Below are 15,458 nucleotides of genomic sequence, written 5' to 3'. Positions count from 1 at the left end.
ATGGGTATGTTTGTGAATGCTGCCAGTGTGTGTTAGTGCTTTGGGTGGGTGGGAGGGGGTGGAGAATAGAGCCTCCTATAAGCATCGGTTGGGGAAGAGGGCAAAGCCGAGAGGACACACTGAAAACAATTGGCGACAACTAATTCCCTGGGGACCAAATCTCTCACAGAGCAAGTCAGGCATACCACACTCTACCTGGAACAGCTGCTAAACTCTGCTCCCACAGCCAAAGATAGGAGGGGCCAACAGGAGGAGGTTCAGAGGGTAGTCAATAACCCCTTTATTCTTTATCCTCAAATTTTGCATTCAACCTGATGGATGCTGGAGAAGCCCTAGGGATGCTTTGAACAACAGTCATCAGTCATTCAACAAAATTAGGCTGAGTGCGGTGGTTCACACCTGTAATCCCAGCACTTTGGGAGGCCGAGGTAGGCAGATCACCTGAGGTCGGTAGTTACAGTTACAATGGCTGTGTGCTTCTTTATGTGTTGTTGGAAACCAGCCTGACCAACATGGTGAAACCCTGTCTCTACTAAAAAATACAAAATTAACCGGGCATGGTGGCACATGCCTGTAATCCCAGCTACTTGGGAGGCTGAGGCAGGAGAATCTCTTGAACCCGGGAGGCAGAGGTTTCAGTGAGCTGAGATTGTGCCATTGCACTCCAGCCTGAGCAACAAGAGCGAAACTCCGTCTCAGAAAAAAAAAAAAAAATTAAATGCCAATCATGTGCCAGGTCCTGTGCTAGGCATGAAGATGAAATGGTGGACAAGAGAAATATGACTCCTGCCCATAGGCAGCTTACACTCCAGCATGGCAGATACAGTAAGGAGTCACCATAAAATGAGGAAACATTACAAGGGACATTTAGGCTTCTACACAATCATGCAGTGAAGGGACTGATCCTAGTGTAGGAGTCAGGGAAGGCTTCTCAAAGGAAGTAATATGTGAACTGATGACCTGAAGGATGAATAAAACCTGGCTAGGCAGAGCTGGGTGCTGGCAGCAGGGGAAGTGGAAAAAAGAGTCAAACAGCACGGACAAAGGCCTGGACACACACATACACAAGCATACGATGAATTTAAGGAACTGCTAGACGTTCTGTAAGATGAGAGCATAGACTGCAAGGGAGAGAGTGATGACAAAGGAGACTGGAGAGGTAGACAGAGGCCAAACTTAGAAGGAATTTATATCAGTAAAATTGTGATATAAGTAATAATAAATTCAAAGTGGCTAAACATTAAGATAATTTATTAACTCATGCAACTGAAAAGTCCAGAAGCAGGTGGGCCCTAGTGTTGGCCTAATCCAGCAGCTCAATCATGTTACCAAGGACCTCTTTCCACCACTCCACCGTGCCTTCCATGGTTTTACCTTCATCTTAAGGCTGGCTTCCATTGTGGATACAAGGTGGCTGCCCACAGTTACAATGACTGTGTGCTTCTTTATGTGTTGTCCGCAGAGTTGGTTCCCTTAGCCATCAAATACTTCAGACAGAGAGCTTTACTGATTGGACTCCCCTAGGTCACAAGCCCGCCATGGAAACCAGGGCAATAGTGGCACGCTGAAGGCCACGTCAGTTGCTGTGAACCTTATCCTAAGAGCAATGGGAAACCATTGAAAGGCCTTAAACAGGGAGTGAGATAATGAGATGTGCCATTTTAGAAACATCACTCTGGTTAGCTGGACTCAGCAAGACCTATCAGGAGGCAGTTGCAGTCATCCAGGTAAAAGCTGATGTAAGTGTGAGCAAAGATGAAAAATGTGGATGAAAAATTTAGAAGGTAGAATCTATAGGGCATGGTTATTGAATGCTAGGGTGAAGGAAAAGATGAAAGTAGAGATGGTACCAGGTTTCTGGCTTCTAGGCAGAGGGTGGTGCTATTTACTGAAGGAGGATGAAGAGGAGGTTTGTGGGGAAGACAAATTCAACCTGGGGCCTGTTAAACTTGAAATACTTGTGGGACATTCAAGTGGAGATGTCTTGGGTCTTGTCTATTAGGCAGATGGTTATGGGTCTGACATGGGGAGAGAGTCCAGCCTGGGAATACTTGGGTGTCATCAATTTATAGGAGCCATGGGAGTGGATGACACTGCCTTGCAAAGATAAGGAGCAGGATAAGGGCAAAAGCATGAGAGTCTTCAATATGAACTCATCCCTTCTCATCCTGTGCATCCACTTCAGTTCCACCGTACTGATGGTGGACTAAATGGCGGCCCCATAAAGACACGTCCATGTCCTAATCCTCAAGATCTGCATATGTGACCTTGTTTGGAAAAAGTGTCTTTGCAGACATAATTAGTTAAGGATCTTTTTTTTTTTTTTTTTTTTTTTTTGAGATGGAGTTGCTCTGTCGCCCAGGCTGGAGTGCAGTGGCGCAATCTCGGCTCACTGCAAGCTCCACATTCCGGGTTCACGCCATTCTCTTGCCTCAGCCTCCCAAGTAGCTGGGACTACAGGCGCCCACCACCATGCCCAGCTAATTTTTTGTATTTTTAGTAGAGATGGGGTTTCACCGTGTTAGCCAGGCTGGTCTCGACCTCCTGACCTCATGATCCGTCCACCTCCGCCTCCCAATAGTTGAGGATCTTGAGATGAGATCATTCTGGATTATGTTGGTGGGCCCTAAATCCAATGACAAGTGTCTCAATGAGAAACACCCAGTGGAGACACAGGGGCAAGAGAAGGCCATGCGAAGTTGGAGGCAGACATGGAGTAATGCAGCTACAAGTCAAGGAATGCCTGGAGCCGCCAGAAGTTAGAAGAGGCAAGGAAGGATTCTTTCCCAGAGCCTTCAGAGAGAGTCCAGCCCTGCCAAAACCTTGATTTCAGACTTCTGGCCTCCAGAACTGTGAAAAAATCCATTTCTGTTGTTTTAAGCCACCCAGTTGGTGGTAATTTGTTACAGCAGCCCTTGGAAATGAATAAAGATGGGGAGGTGGCCAGAACTACAAGTTAGCCTCAAGGTTCTATAAGGAATTTGATCAGTCTTTGCCCCCAAGCCATGACTTGGGAGAGGGACCATTTTCCCTTCTACCCAACCAGTGAATAGTTTCCTCCTCTGCCATGCTGGGATAGGCAGAGACATGTTTTAGTAACATGACCCTTCAGTGTTTTAAAACACAAACCCTCATGAACAAACACTTGACCTATAATAACCTGGATCAGAGAGGTCCTGATCCAGGTGTGGGGTGCCCTCATCAGTAAGTCCTGAGTACACTCTGTCCCAACCTGGGGAGACTCAGGAAACAATAACTCAAACCTGTTTTAGGGTTTGGCAGACTCCCAGCATGATCCAGGATCAGAGTCCACATTCTCCACTCAGATCAGAGACGAGAGAGACAAGGAGAGAAACGGAGCCATAGGGAATCGCATTTGGAAAATGAGTGAGCTGTAACAGAGAGCTGAATTAGTCTTTACCACATTCTGTCTTGTATAGGCCTGTCCAATTCAGATATTACCATGTACTTCCATGTGTCAGGAGCCAAGCAAGGTCCAAGCCAAAGACAGAGCTGACCAAGACAATCAGCTGGCCATTCAGAGTGTACACTGGACAACACTGCCATGGAGAGCTCTGAATTTGGCTCCAGAAATGGCACCCTAGAATCTTAGGCTGACTACATCTGAGGATGACCATTTGGAGGACAACTGTTATTCAGCCATATATATTTTGGTGTACAATATGACAGTCATCTGACAACACAGATGATTTGGAGTGCCACAAAAATGTGGTGTGAGGCCAGGCATGGTGGCTTACGCCTATAATCCCAAACTTTTGTAGGCTGAGGTGGGAGGATCACTTGAGGTCAGAGGATCACTTGAGGTCAAGAGTTCAAGACCAACCTGGGCAATATAGCAAACCCCTGTCTCTACAAAACAAATTAAAAAAATTAGCCAGGGGTGGTGGCTTGTGCCTGTGGTCCTAGCTACTCAGGAGGCTGAGGTGGGGGGATCACTTGAGCCTGGGAGATTGAACCTGCAGTGAGCTATGATGACCCCACTGTACTCCAGTCTGGGTGACAGAGTAAGACCTTGTCTCAAAAATAATAATAATGTAAAAAGTTATGTCTTGTTTATGGAATAGCTGTAGTTTGACATGCACAGGTCATTGACAATGAGCTCCCTGAGGGCAGAGACTATATCTTAGTCAATTTGGTATTTCTCAAGCACCTGGCAAGGTAATCTACAAACAGAAAATGCTCAATAATGGCGGTTGAATAAAAGACTGACTCAATCAAGTACTGAGCCCCGACCTTATGGAGCTGAAGGCCGTTAGAGCAGATAAAATGTCATAAATCACCCTTATATGAGTTAGATGGTGGACAAGGTTATTATTGAGGGCAGGCAAAGAACTGGGTTGGCTCAAAGATGACAGGGATCTTTTCCAGACTAATGGTAGAGGGTTGGTTAAGGAGTTTCCTGAAGGAGGTGGCCTTTCATCTGAGTCTCAAAGAATAGAAGGGATTAGACAGGGAGAACAGTAAAACTTTTTTTTTTTTTTTTGAGACGGAGTCTCCCTTTGTCGTCCAGGTTGCAGTGCAGTGGTGCGATCTCAGCTCACTGCAAGCTCCGCCTCCTGGGTTCACACCGTTCTCCTGCCTCAGCCTCCGAGTAGCTGGGACTACAGGTGCCTGCCAGCACACCCAGCTAATTTTTTTTTTTTTTTTTTGTATTTTCAGTAGACACGGGGTTTCACTGTGTTAGCCAGGATTTTTTTAAAAATTATTTTTATTTATTTATTTATTTTTTTGAGACAGAGTCTCACTCTGTCCACCAGGCTGGATTGCAGTGGTGCGATCTCGGCTCACTGCCATCTCCGCCTCCCAGGTTCAAGTGATTCTCCTGCCTCAGCCTCCTGAGTAGCTGACATTACAGGTGCCTGCCACCATGCCCAGATAATTTTTGTATTTTTAGTAGAGTCGCCATGTTGGCCAGGCTGGTCTCAAACTCCTGACCTCAGGTGATCTGCCTGCCTTGGCCTCCCAAAGTGCTGGTATTGGAGGCATAAGTCACCGCACCCAGCCAGTAAAACTATTTGGAACACAGCAGCAAGTGCACAAGCACTGACCCATCAGAGTTGAAGGTGGCTGAGGCACTCAAGTGGGCTCCTGGGGACTCTGTTATGCCAGGAAATACCTCTTTAGATAAGGGATCAGGAGGTCTAGAGGGTCCCTAAGGAAGAGCTAGGGTAGCAGGGGCACCCGGGAGCTAGGGGCCATGGCTATATGCCAACAGGATTAGAAATATCTTAATATATTTAATTAAGCTACTCAACCATATTGGTGTGTGCCTACTGAATATTAGCCCTAGATGGACCCGAAATGGCCTTATTCTCTTGTGGTTTATTGAAGCCAGTGGAGCCTTACTAGAATGTGAGCTACAAAACAGTAGAGCTGTTCTCTATTCAATGCTGCATCTGTAGGGCCTAGAACAGCACCTGGAGGACTAGAGGAGGCTTAATAAATTGTTAAAAGGGCAGACTAGCTAGCGGTGATGGCACGTGCCTGTAGTCCCAGCTACTTGGGAGGCTGAGGCAGGAGGATCACTTGATCCCAGGAGTTCTGGGCTGTAGTGTAGTATACCAGTCAGGTGTCTGCACTAAGTTCTGCATCAACCTGGTTGCCTAAGGATAGTTGAACTGACCCAGGTGCAAATTGGAGCAGGTCAAAACTCCAGTGCTGATCAGTAGCAGGGTCGCACCTGTAAATAGGCACTGGCCTCCAGCCTGGGCAACATAGTGAGATCCCATCTCGAAAATAAATTTTAAAAATAATTAATTAGAAAAAAAAAACAGCCTGTAATCCCAGCACTTTGGGAGAGCAAGGTAGGCAGATCACCTGAGGTCAGGAGTTCAAGACTAGCCTGGCCAACATGGCGAAACCCAATCTCTACCAAAAATACAAAATTTAGCTGGGCGTGGTGGCACACACCTGTAGTCCCAGCTATTAGGGAGGCTGAGGCAGGAGAATCGCTTGAACCTGGGAGGTGGAGATTGCAGTGAGCCGAGATCACACTACTGCACTCCAGCCTGGGCAGCAGAGTGAGACTCTGTCAAAAAAAAAAAAAAAAAAAAAAAAGGAAAAAGAAAAAAGGAAAGAAAAGAAAAAAACCTGGGAGGCCTAAGCCCATCCTTGGGGTCCTCACACTCTTCTACCCCATCTCCTTGCACCCAGTCTTCCCCTGCAATCTCTGTTCCATACTAGCCTTCAACATGACCTAGTATGAGAATTGGATTCTGTCGCTCTCCTGCTCATAATATTTTATGCCTCCCCTTCACCCAGAATATCATTCTCCCTATTGTTTTTACCAATTGAACTGGTATTTCTTCAAGGATATAAACAAATTTGCCTACTTCTATATTATCTTCTAAAGCAGAATTCATCTCTCTTCCCTCAATATTATGATATTGACAGGGTTTGCCCTCACTCACTAGACTGCGAGCTCCTCAGGGCAGGCAGTTGGCTTTTTGTTTCTTTTTTTTGTTTTTGAGACAGGGTCTTGCTCTGTCACCCAGGCCAGAGTGCAATGGTACAATCTCAGCTCACTGCAGCCGCAACCGCCTCGGCTCAAGCAATCATCCCATTTCAGCCTCCTGAGTAGCTGGGACTACGGGCACATGCCATTACACCTGGCTAATTTTTTGTATTTCTAGTAGAGACAGGGTTTGGCCATGTTGCCCGGGCTGGTCCAAACTCCTGGACTCAAGCAATCCACCTACCTTAGCCTCCCAAAATGAGGGACTGTGTCTTATTCATTTCCATGTCCCTAGTCCATAGCCCAGTGCTGGACCTGTGGTGGTACTAAATACATATTTGTTGGATGCAATAGTAAATAGCATTTCAGGGAGCAAGAACTAGATTAACAAAGGTAGTAAAAGGTTTGGAGAAAAAAATAATAGTTTAATTTGGCTAGAGTATGAGGGAGAGTAGTAGGAGACAAGGCGGAAAGGTCTCTTGGGCAAGGCTTTGAAGGGACTTGGAAGTCAGAAGTACACAATGTGCATATTGTGGTAGGTACTGGGGAGCCAATGAAGACTTTTGAGCAGTTGAGTAACGTGATGAAAAATAAATATAGGTTAAACCTATCAGAGCCCCTCTGACACATACACTTGCTTTTGATTCAAGCTCAAATTTGTCTCCCACATACCCAGTACTTAACTCACCCTCGGGCTCCCCTAGCAGCCTGCCCTACCCCTTTACCTGCTTCCTAGTGGAGTCAGGGATGTATACATAAGCTGCTTTCCCTCTCAGCCAGAGGACATGGGGGCCCCAGCTCCCCTGCCTTTCCCCTTCTGTGCCTGGAGCTGGGAAGCAGGCCAGGGTTAGCTGAGGCTGGCTGGCAAGCAGCTGGGTGGTGCCAGGGAGAGCCTGCATAGTGCCAGGTGGTGCCTTGGGTTCCAAGCTGAGTCCATGGCCCTGATAACCTTCTGCCTGTGCACACACCTGCCCCTCACTCCACCCCCATCCTGGCTTTGGTATGGGGGAGGGGGCACAGGGCCAGACAAACCTGTGAGACTTTGGCTCCATCTCTGCAAAAGGGCGCTCTGTGAGTCAGCCTGCTCCCCTCCAGGCTTGCTCCTCCCCCACCCAGCTCTTGTTTCCAATGCACGTACAGCCCGTACACACCGTGTGCTGGGACACCCCACAGTCAGCCGCATGGCTCCCCTGTGCCCCAGCCCCTGGCTCCCTCTGTTGATCCCAGCCCCTGCTCCAGGCCTCACTGTGCAACTGCTGCTGTCACTGCTGCTTCTGGTGCCTGCCCATCCCCAGAGGCTGCCCCGGATGCAGGAGGATTCCCCGCTGGGAGGAGGCTCTTCTGGGGAAGATGACCAACTGCATGAGGAGGATCTGCCCAGTGAAGAGGATCCACCCAGAGAGGAGGATCCACCCAGAGAGGAGGATCTACCTGAAGTTAAGCCTAAATCAGAAGAAGAGGGCTCCCTGAAGTTAGAGGATCTACCTACTGTTGAGGCTCCTGGAGATCCTCAAGAACCCCAGAATAATGCCCACGGGGACAAAGAAGGTAAGTGGTCACCAGTCTCCAAATCCAGGTTTCAGGAGGTTCATGCCTCCCCTCCCATACCCCAGCCTAGGCTCTGGTCACTTAGCGAAGGAGGGGAGCCTGTACTCCCACAGAAGCCCTTCCATAGGTCCCATACCAATATCCCCATCCCCACTCTCGGAGGTAGAAAGGGACAGATGTGGAGAGAAAATAAAAAGGGCGCAAAAGGAGAGAAGTGAGTTGGATAAGATGGGAGAGAAGGGGGAGGCTGGAGAAGAGAAAGGGATGAGAAGTGCAGATGAGAGAAAAAATGTGCAGAGAAAAAATAGGTGAAGAAGGAGAGCCAGAGAGTTTGAGGGGAAGAGGAAAGGAGGTGAAATGGGTACCAGAGGACAAGCAAGAAGAGCTTGTAGAAGTCATCTCATCTTCAGTCTACAATGAGGAAATTGAGGCCTAGGAAGAAGGACACAGCAGGTAGAGAAACGTGGCGTCTTGACTCCCAAGCCAGGAATTTGGGGAAAGGGGTTGGAGACTAGACAAGGCAGAGGGATGAGTTGGGAGAAGAAAGAAAGGAGAAAGGAAAGATGGTGTACTCACTCATTTGGGACTCAGGACTGAAGTGCCCACTCACTTTTTTTTTTTTTTTTTTTTTTTTTTGAGACGAACTTTCACTTTTGTTGCCCAGGCTGGAGTGCAATGGCGTGATCTCGGCTCACTGCAACCTCCACCTCATGGGTTCAAGCAATTCTCCTGCCTCAGCCTCTTGCCAAGTAGCTGGGATTACTGGCATGCGCCACCACGCCCGGCTATTAGTAGAGACGGGGTTTCACTATGTTGGTCAGGCTGGTCTCCAACTCCTGATCTCAGATGATCCACCCGCCCTGGCCTCCCAAAGTGCTGGGATTACAGGCGTAAGCCACAGCGCCTGGCCTGAAGCAGCCACTCACTTTTACAGACCCTAAGACAATGACTGCAAACTGGTAGGATAGCTGTTTGGCCCACCCAGTTGCGGTGATGAGTTTGAGTGCGGTCTCGAGCTTTGCACCTGGCCCGCTTAAGGCATTTGTTACCGGTAATGCCCCTGTAAGGCATCTGAGTTTGTGACATCGTTTTGGCCGCCAGGAAGGGATTGGGCCCTAAGCTTGGGCGGTTCATCCTTTTCATTTATACAGGGGATAACCAGAGACACTGGCGCTATGGAGGTGAGACACCCACCTGCTGCACAGACCCAATCTGGGAACCCAGCTCTATGGATCTCCCGTCCCACCCGCCGCCTGCCGTCCCATCCCCTCACCTTTTCTACCCGGGCTCCCTGAGTTCCTGACCTAGGCGTCAGACTTCCTCACTAAACTCTTCCACCCCAGGCGACCCGCCCTGGCCCCAGGTGTCCCCAGCCTGCGCGGGCCGCTTCCAGTCCCCGGTAGATATCCGCCCCCAGCTCGCCGCCTTCTGCCCCGCCCTGCGACCCCTGGAACTCCTGGGCTTCGAGCTACCGCCGCTCCCAGAACTGCGCCTGCGCAACAATGGCCACAGTGGTGAGAGGGTCTCCCCGCCAAGACTTGGGGATGGGGCGGGGCGCAGGAAAGGGAACCTTCGCTGCAATGCTTGCCCGGGGATTGGGCTGGCCCCTCCCGGGCGGGGCCGGTTTACTTGCCTCTCCCTACGCAGTGCAACTGACCCTGCCTTCCGGGCTAGAGATGGCTCTGGGTCCTGGGCGGGAGTACCGGGCTCTGCAGCTGCATCTGCACTGGGGTGCTGCAGGTCGTCCGGGCTCGGAGCACGCTGTGGAAGGCCACCGTTTCCCTGCCGAGGTGAGCGCGGAGCTGGCGGAGAAGGGGCAAAGGAGCGGGGCGGGGCGGGGCCAGGCCAGAGACGTGGCTCTCTGCTACCCTCGTGTCCTCTCCAGATCCACGTGGTTCACCTCAGCACCGCCTATGCCAGAGTTGAGGAGGCTTTGGGGCGCCCCGGAGGCCTGGCCGTGTTGGCCGCTTTTCTGGAGGTACCAGATCCTGGACACCCCCTACTCCTCGCTTTCCCATCCCATGCTCCCTCCCGGACTCTGTATGGTGGTGCCAGAGACCCCATCACAGCATGCTCACCCTGGCCCCTGGCTGACAAACTCTTTCACGCACTGTTCGTTCATTTAACACCCACTGTGAACCAGGCACCAGTCCACAACAAGGATTCTGAAGCTGTGGGTCCTTGCCTCTGAGGAGCCCACAGCCAGTGGGGGAGGCTGACATGACAGACACATAGGAAGGACATAGTAAAAATGGTGGTCACAGAGGAGGTGACACTTAAAGCCTTCACTAGTAGGAAAGAAAAGGAAGTGTTCATTGCAGAGGGAACATAATGTGCAAAGTCTCAGAATATGGCCTATTTAGGGAATGGCTCCTGCAGTGCATTAGATATCAGGAAGAGTAATTTCTCTAATACTCCAATGACCCATCATTTCCCCTTTGTGAAATGCAGTGTTTAGTGACCTCTTTGGACCCATAATAATCAAGGCTACATCCACCATAATTAGAGGAGGCCAGTAAAGGGAAGGGATGGTGAGATGCCTGCTAGGTTCACTCATTCACTGATTTTTGTTTTTTGGACAGAGTCTCTCTCTGTCGCCCAGGCTGGAGTGCAGTGGTGTGATCTTGGGGCACTGCAGCCTCCGTCTCCCGGGTTTCCTCCTGCCTCAGCCTCCTGAGTAGCTGGGATTACAGGTTTGTGCCACCATGCCCAGCTAATTTTTTTTTTTTGTATTTTTAGTAGACGGGGTTTCACCATGTTGGTCCGGCTGGTGTCAAACTCCTGGCCTCAAGTGATCCGCCTGCCTCAGCCTCCCAAAGTGCTAGGATTACAAGCATGAGCCACCATGCCCAGCCACACTCACTGATTCTTTAACACCAGCCACACAACGCAAAGTTCAGAGAAATGCCTCTGACATAGCATGTCAATATGTTCATACTCTTAGGTTTATAATGTTCTTAACATTAGGTTCATAAGCAAAATAAAAAAGAATAATAAATAAAAGAAGTGGCATGTCAGGACCTCTCCTGAAAAGCCAAACACAGAATGATGAAGGTGAAGGCAGAGGTGACACCAACACAAAGGTGTATATATGGTTTCCTGTGGGGGTTATGTATGGAGGCAGCAGTGAGTGAGACTGCAAACATTAGAAGGGCCCAGTTCACTGAGAGCCTAGTATCCTCATCAAGTGGCCTCTCTCCCTCCCTCTCCAGCTTGTCATTGAAAACCAGTCCACCAAGCTTGTTGGTTCGCACAGCAAGAGTACATAGAGTTTGAGTACTAATACATAAGATTTTAAGAGGGAGACCCTGTCCCAAAAACAACAACAACAAAAATCAACCACCATTACAATTTTACGTTCCCTCAGCATTTTCAGAGCTGAGGAATGGGAGAGGACCATGGGAACCCCCATGATGTTCCGGCCTTCAGCTATGGTCCTTGATACATGCACTCATCTGCCTTACAATGTCATCCCCCAGGAGGGCCCGGAAGAAAACAGTGCCTATGAGCAGTTGCTGTCTCACTTGGAAGAAATCGCTGAGGAAGGTCAGTTTGTTGGTCTGGCTACTAATCTCTGTGGCCTAGTTCATAAAGAATCACCCTTGGGAGCTTCAGGTCTGAGGCTGGAGATGGGCTCTCTCCAGTGCAGGAGGGATTGAAGCATGAGCCAGTGCTCATCTTGATAATAACCAGGAAGCTGACAGACGCAGTTACCTGCAAACGGCTGCCTACAGATTGAAAACCAAGCAAAAACCGCCAGGTGCAGTGGCTTACGCCTGTAACCCCAGCACGTTGGGAGGCCGAGGCGGGTGGATCACGAGGTCAAGAGATCGAGACCATACTGGCCAACATGGTGAAACCCCATCTCTACTAAAAATACAAAAAAATAACTGGGCATGGTGGGTGCCTGTAGTCCCAGCTACTCAGGAGGCTGAGGCAGAAGAATGGCATGAACCCGGGAGGCAGAAGTTGCAGTGAGCCAAGATTGCGCCACTGCACTCCAGCCTGGGTGACAGAGCGAGACTCTGTCTAAAAAAATGAGACAAAAAACCCACAAAAAACAAAAAAAAACAAGACCAAAAAATGGTGTTTGGAATTGTCAAGGTCAAGTCTGGAGAGCTAAACTTTTTCTGAGGACTGTTTATCTTTAATAAGCATCAAATGTTTTAACTTTGTAAATACTTTTGTTGGAAATCTTTCCCTTCTTAGTCACTCTTGGGCCATTTTAAATCTCACTTACTCTACTAGACTTTTAGGTTTCTGCTAGACTAGGTAGAACTCTGCCTTTGCATTTCTTGTGTCTGTTTTGTATCAATATTCATATTTATTTACAAGTTATTCAGATCATTTTTTATTTTATTTTATTTTATTTTTTATTTTTTTGTATTTTTAGTAGGGACAGAGTTTCACCATATTGGCTAGGCTGGTCTCAAACTCCTGACCTTGTGATCCACACGCCTCGGCCTCTCAAAGTGCTGGGATTCATTTTTTTATTTTTAATTTGCTCTGGGCTTAAACTTGTGACCCAGCACTTTATGATGGTACACAGAGTTAAGAGTGTAGACTCAGATGGTCTTTCTTCTTTCCTTCTCTTCCTTCCTCCCTTCCCTCCTGCCTTCCCTTCTCTCCTTCCTTTCTTTCTCCCTCTCTCGCTCCCTCAGGCCTCTTCCAGTTGCCCCAATGCCCAGTACTTTTTTTGAGTTATGTCTTATGGGAAGGGCCTGCACTTAGTGAAGAAGTGGTCTCAGAGAGTTGAGTTACCTTGGCTTCTGGGAGGTGAAACTGTATGTCTATACCCTGAAGCTTTAAGGGAGTGCAGTGTAAGTGAAACCCCAACATAGATCCTCTTCACAGGCTCAGAGACTCAGGTCCCAGGACTGGACGTATCTGCACTCCTGCCCTCTGACCTCAGCCGCTACTTCCGATATGAGGGGTCTCTGACTACACCGCCCTGTGCCCAGGGTGTCATCTGGACTGTGTTTAACCAGACAGTGATGCTGAGTGCTAAGCAGGTGGGCCTGGGGTGTGTGTGTGGACACAGTGGGTGTGGGGGAAGGAGGATGTAAGATGAGAAAGAGGAGAAGAAAGAAATCAAGGCTGGGCTCTGTGGCTCACGCCTATAATCCCAGCACGTTGGGAGGCTGAGGTGGGAGAATGGTTTGAGCACAGGAGTTCAAGACAAGGCAGGGAAACATAGTGTGACCCCATCTCTACCAAAAAAACCCCAACAAAACCAAAATTAGCGGGGCATGGTGGTGTGCGCCTAGTCCCAGCTACTCAGGAGGCTGAGGTTGGAAGATCGCTTGAGTCCAGGAGTTTGAGGCTGCAGTGAGCTATGTGATCCCACCGCTGCCTACCATCTTTAGGATACATTAATTTATTTATAAAAGATACCAAGGGGCCGGGTGGGGAATACAGGAGATGGAGGATGGAGCCCTGAGGTGCTGGTTGTGAGCTGGCCTGGGACCCTTGTTTCCTGTCATGCCATGAACCAACCCACACTGTCTACCGACCTCCCTAGCTCCACACCCTCTCTGACGCCCTGTGGGGACCTGGTGACTCTCGGCTACAGCTGAACTTCCGAGTGACGCAGCCTTTGAATGGGCGAGTGATTGAGGCCTCCTTCCGTGCTGGAGTGGACAGCAGTCCTCGGGCTGCTGAGCCAGGTACAGCTTTGTCTGGTGTCCCCCCAGCCGGGGGTCCCTTATCCTCCCATGTGTGTGCCAGTGTCTGTCATTGGTTGTCACAGCCCGCCTCTCACATCTCCCTTTTTCTCTCCAGTCCAGCTGAATTCCTGCCTGGCTGCTGGTGAGTCTGTGCCCCTCCTCTTGGTCCTGATGCCAGGAGACTCCTCAGCACCATTCGGCCTCAGGGCTGCTCAGGACCGCCTCTGCTCCCTCTCCTTTTCTGCAGAACAGACCCCAATCCCAATATTAGAGGCAGATCATGATGGGGATTTCCCCATTGTCCCCAGGGCCTAATTGATTAGAATGAAGCTTGAGAAATCTCCTAGCATCCCTCTCCCCAACCCCCGCCCCCCTTTTTTTAAAGACAGGGTCTCCCTCTTGTCCAGGCTGGGGTGTTGTGGCACGATCATAGCTCACTGCAGCCTCGAACTCCTAGGCTCAGGCAATCCTTTCACCTAAGCCTCTCAAAACACTGGGACTGTAGGCATGAGCCACTGTGCCTGGCCCCAAACAGCCCTTTTACTTGGCTTTTAGGAAGGAAAAACGGTGCTTATCTTGCCCCTTCTTGTGTATCCACCCTCATCCCTTGGCTGGCCTCTTCTGGAGACTGAGGCACTGGGGGCTGCCTGAGAACTTGGGGCAGGGGTGGTGGAGTGCACTGAGGCAGGTGTTGAGGAACTCTGCAGACCCCTCTTCCTTCCCAAAGCAGCCCTCTCTGCTCTCCATTCCAGGTGACATCCTAGCCCTGGTTTTTGGCCTCCTTTTTGCTGTCACCAGCGTCGCCTTCCTTGTGCAGATGAGAAGGCAACACAGGTATTACACTGACCCTTTCCTCAGGCACACCCTTCCCCAACCCCGTGTGGAGTCGCTTCGTAAAAAGTACATGCAAATGAGCTGCTCCGGGGCCCGTTTTCTGATTAGTCTTCCCTGTTGTGTACACACAGAAGGGGAACCAATGGGGGTGTGAGCTACCACCCAGCAGAGGTAGCCGAGACCGGAGCCTAGAGGCTGGATCTTCGAGAATGTGAGAAGCCAGCCAGAGGCATCTGAGGGGGAGCCGGTAACTGTCCTGTCTTGCTCATTATGCCACTACTTCCTTTTAACTGCCAAGTAATTTTTTAAAGTAAATATTTATAATAAAATATGTGTTCATCATCTTTTTTCCCCAAATCAGAAGGATGGTATTTGAATTTCCAATTATTATTAGCACGAACTTAGTGGTAATGCATTTATTATCTTACAGTTCGGAGGTCAGCAGTCAGATGTCAGTAGGGCTTGCTCGTCCTGGATGCTCTAAAAGTAGAATGTTTCCTTGCCCTTTTCAGATTCTAGGAATTCAGATTCAAGGAACCTGCATTCCTTGGCTCCCAGCCACTTCCACACATCACTCCAATCTCTTGCTCCCATTGTCACAACTCCTACCTCTACATTTGACCTCCTTGTCTCCTTAAGAACCCTTGGGATTACACTGGGCCTATCTAGATAATCAAGGATAATCACCCCATCTCAAAATCTTAATCACCAAGTTTCTTCCCATGTAAGGTAAGAACAATGCACAGGATTAGAACATGGACATTTTGGAGAAGGGGAATATTCTGCCTACCACAGATGCTATCAGGAAGAGGACAGAAATGACTGATACTGTTGGGATGGCTGTGTGTATGTGTGTGTGCAGTGTATGTGTTGAGGGGTAGGGCAGACAGCAGCCCAAGGCTTAACATCACACTCAAGCTTTTGGGTTTTCACCT

The 15,458-nt window shown here is 49.3% G+C and overlaps 1 protein-coding gene across 1 annotated transcript; it reads left to right on the top strand.

Moving 5' to 3' along the window:
* The first annotated feature begins 7,630 nt into the window (after positions 1-7,630).
* On the top strand, positions 7,631-14,852 carry CA9 (carbonic anhydrase 9). Its single transcript, XM_025360385.1, has 11 exons — positions 7,631-8,023; positions 9,175-9,204; positions 9,367-9,537; positions 9,671-9,813; positions 9,909-10,001; positions 11,503-11,569; positions 12,878-13,035; positions 13,545-13,689; positions 13,805-13,831; positions 14,442-14,523; positions 14,655-14,852. Exons 1-11 carry the CDS (start codon positions 7,657-7,659, stop codon positions 14,713-14,715), a joined length of 1,344 nt encoding a protein of 447 aa, XP_025216170.1. The 5' UTR covers positions 7,631-7,656; the 3' UTR covers positions 14,716-14,852.
* The last annotated feature ends 606 nt before the right edge of the window (positions 14,853-15,458 follow it).

This window comes from Theropithecus gelada, chromosome 15 (genome assembly GCF_003255815.1).
Source record: "Theropithecus gelada isolate Dixy chromosome 15, Tgel_1.0, whole genome shotgun sequence".
NCBI classification, from domain to species: domain Eukaryota; kingdom Metazoa; phylum Chordata; class Mammalia; order Primates; family Cercopithecidae; genus Theropithecus; species Theropithecus gelada.
The sequence above is the reverse complement of the archived record's forward strand: the minus strand, read 5'-3'. Positions and strand labels throughout refer to the sequence as shown.

Coding starts and splice junctions, on each gene's coding strand:
- CA9 (XM_025360385.1), top strand. CDS start 7,657: ATGGCTCCCCTGTGCCCCAGCCCCTGGCTCCCTCTGTTGATCCCAGCC. Junction 13,036..13,544: donor TGATGCTGAGTGCTAAGCAG/GTGGGCCTGGGG, acceptor CGACCTCCCTAG/CTCCACACCCTCTCTGACGC. Junction 13,690..13,804: donor TCCTCGGGCTGCTGAGCCAG/GTACAGCTTTGT, acceptor TTTTCTCTCCAG/TCCAGCTGAATTCCTGCCTG.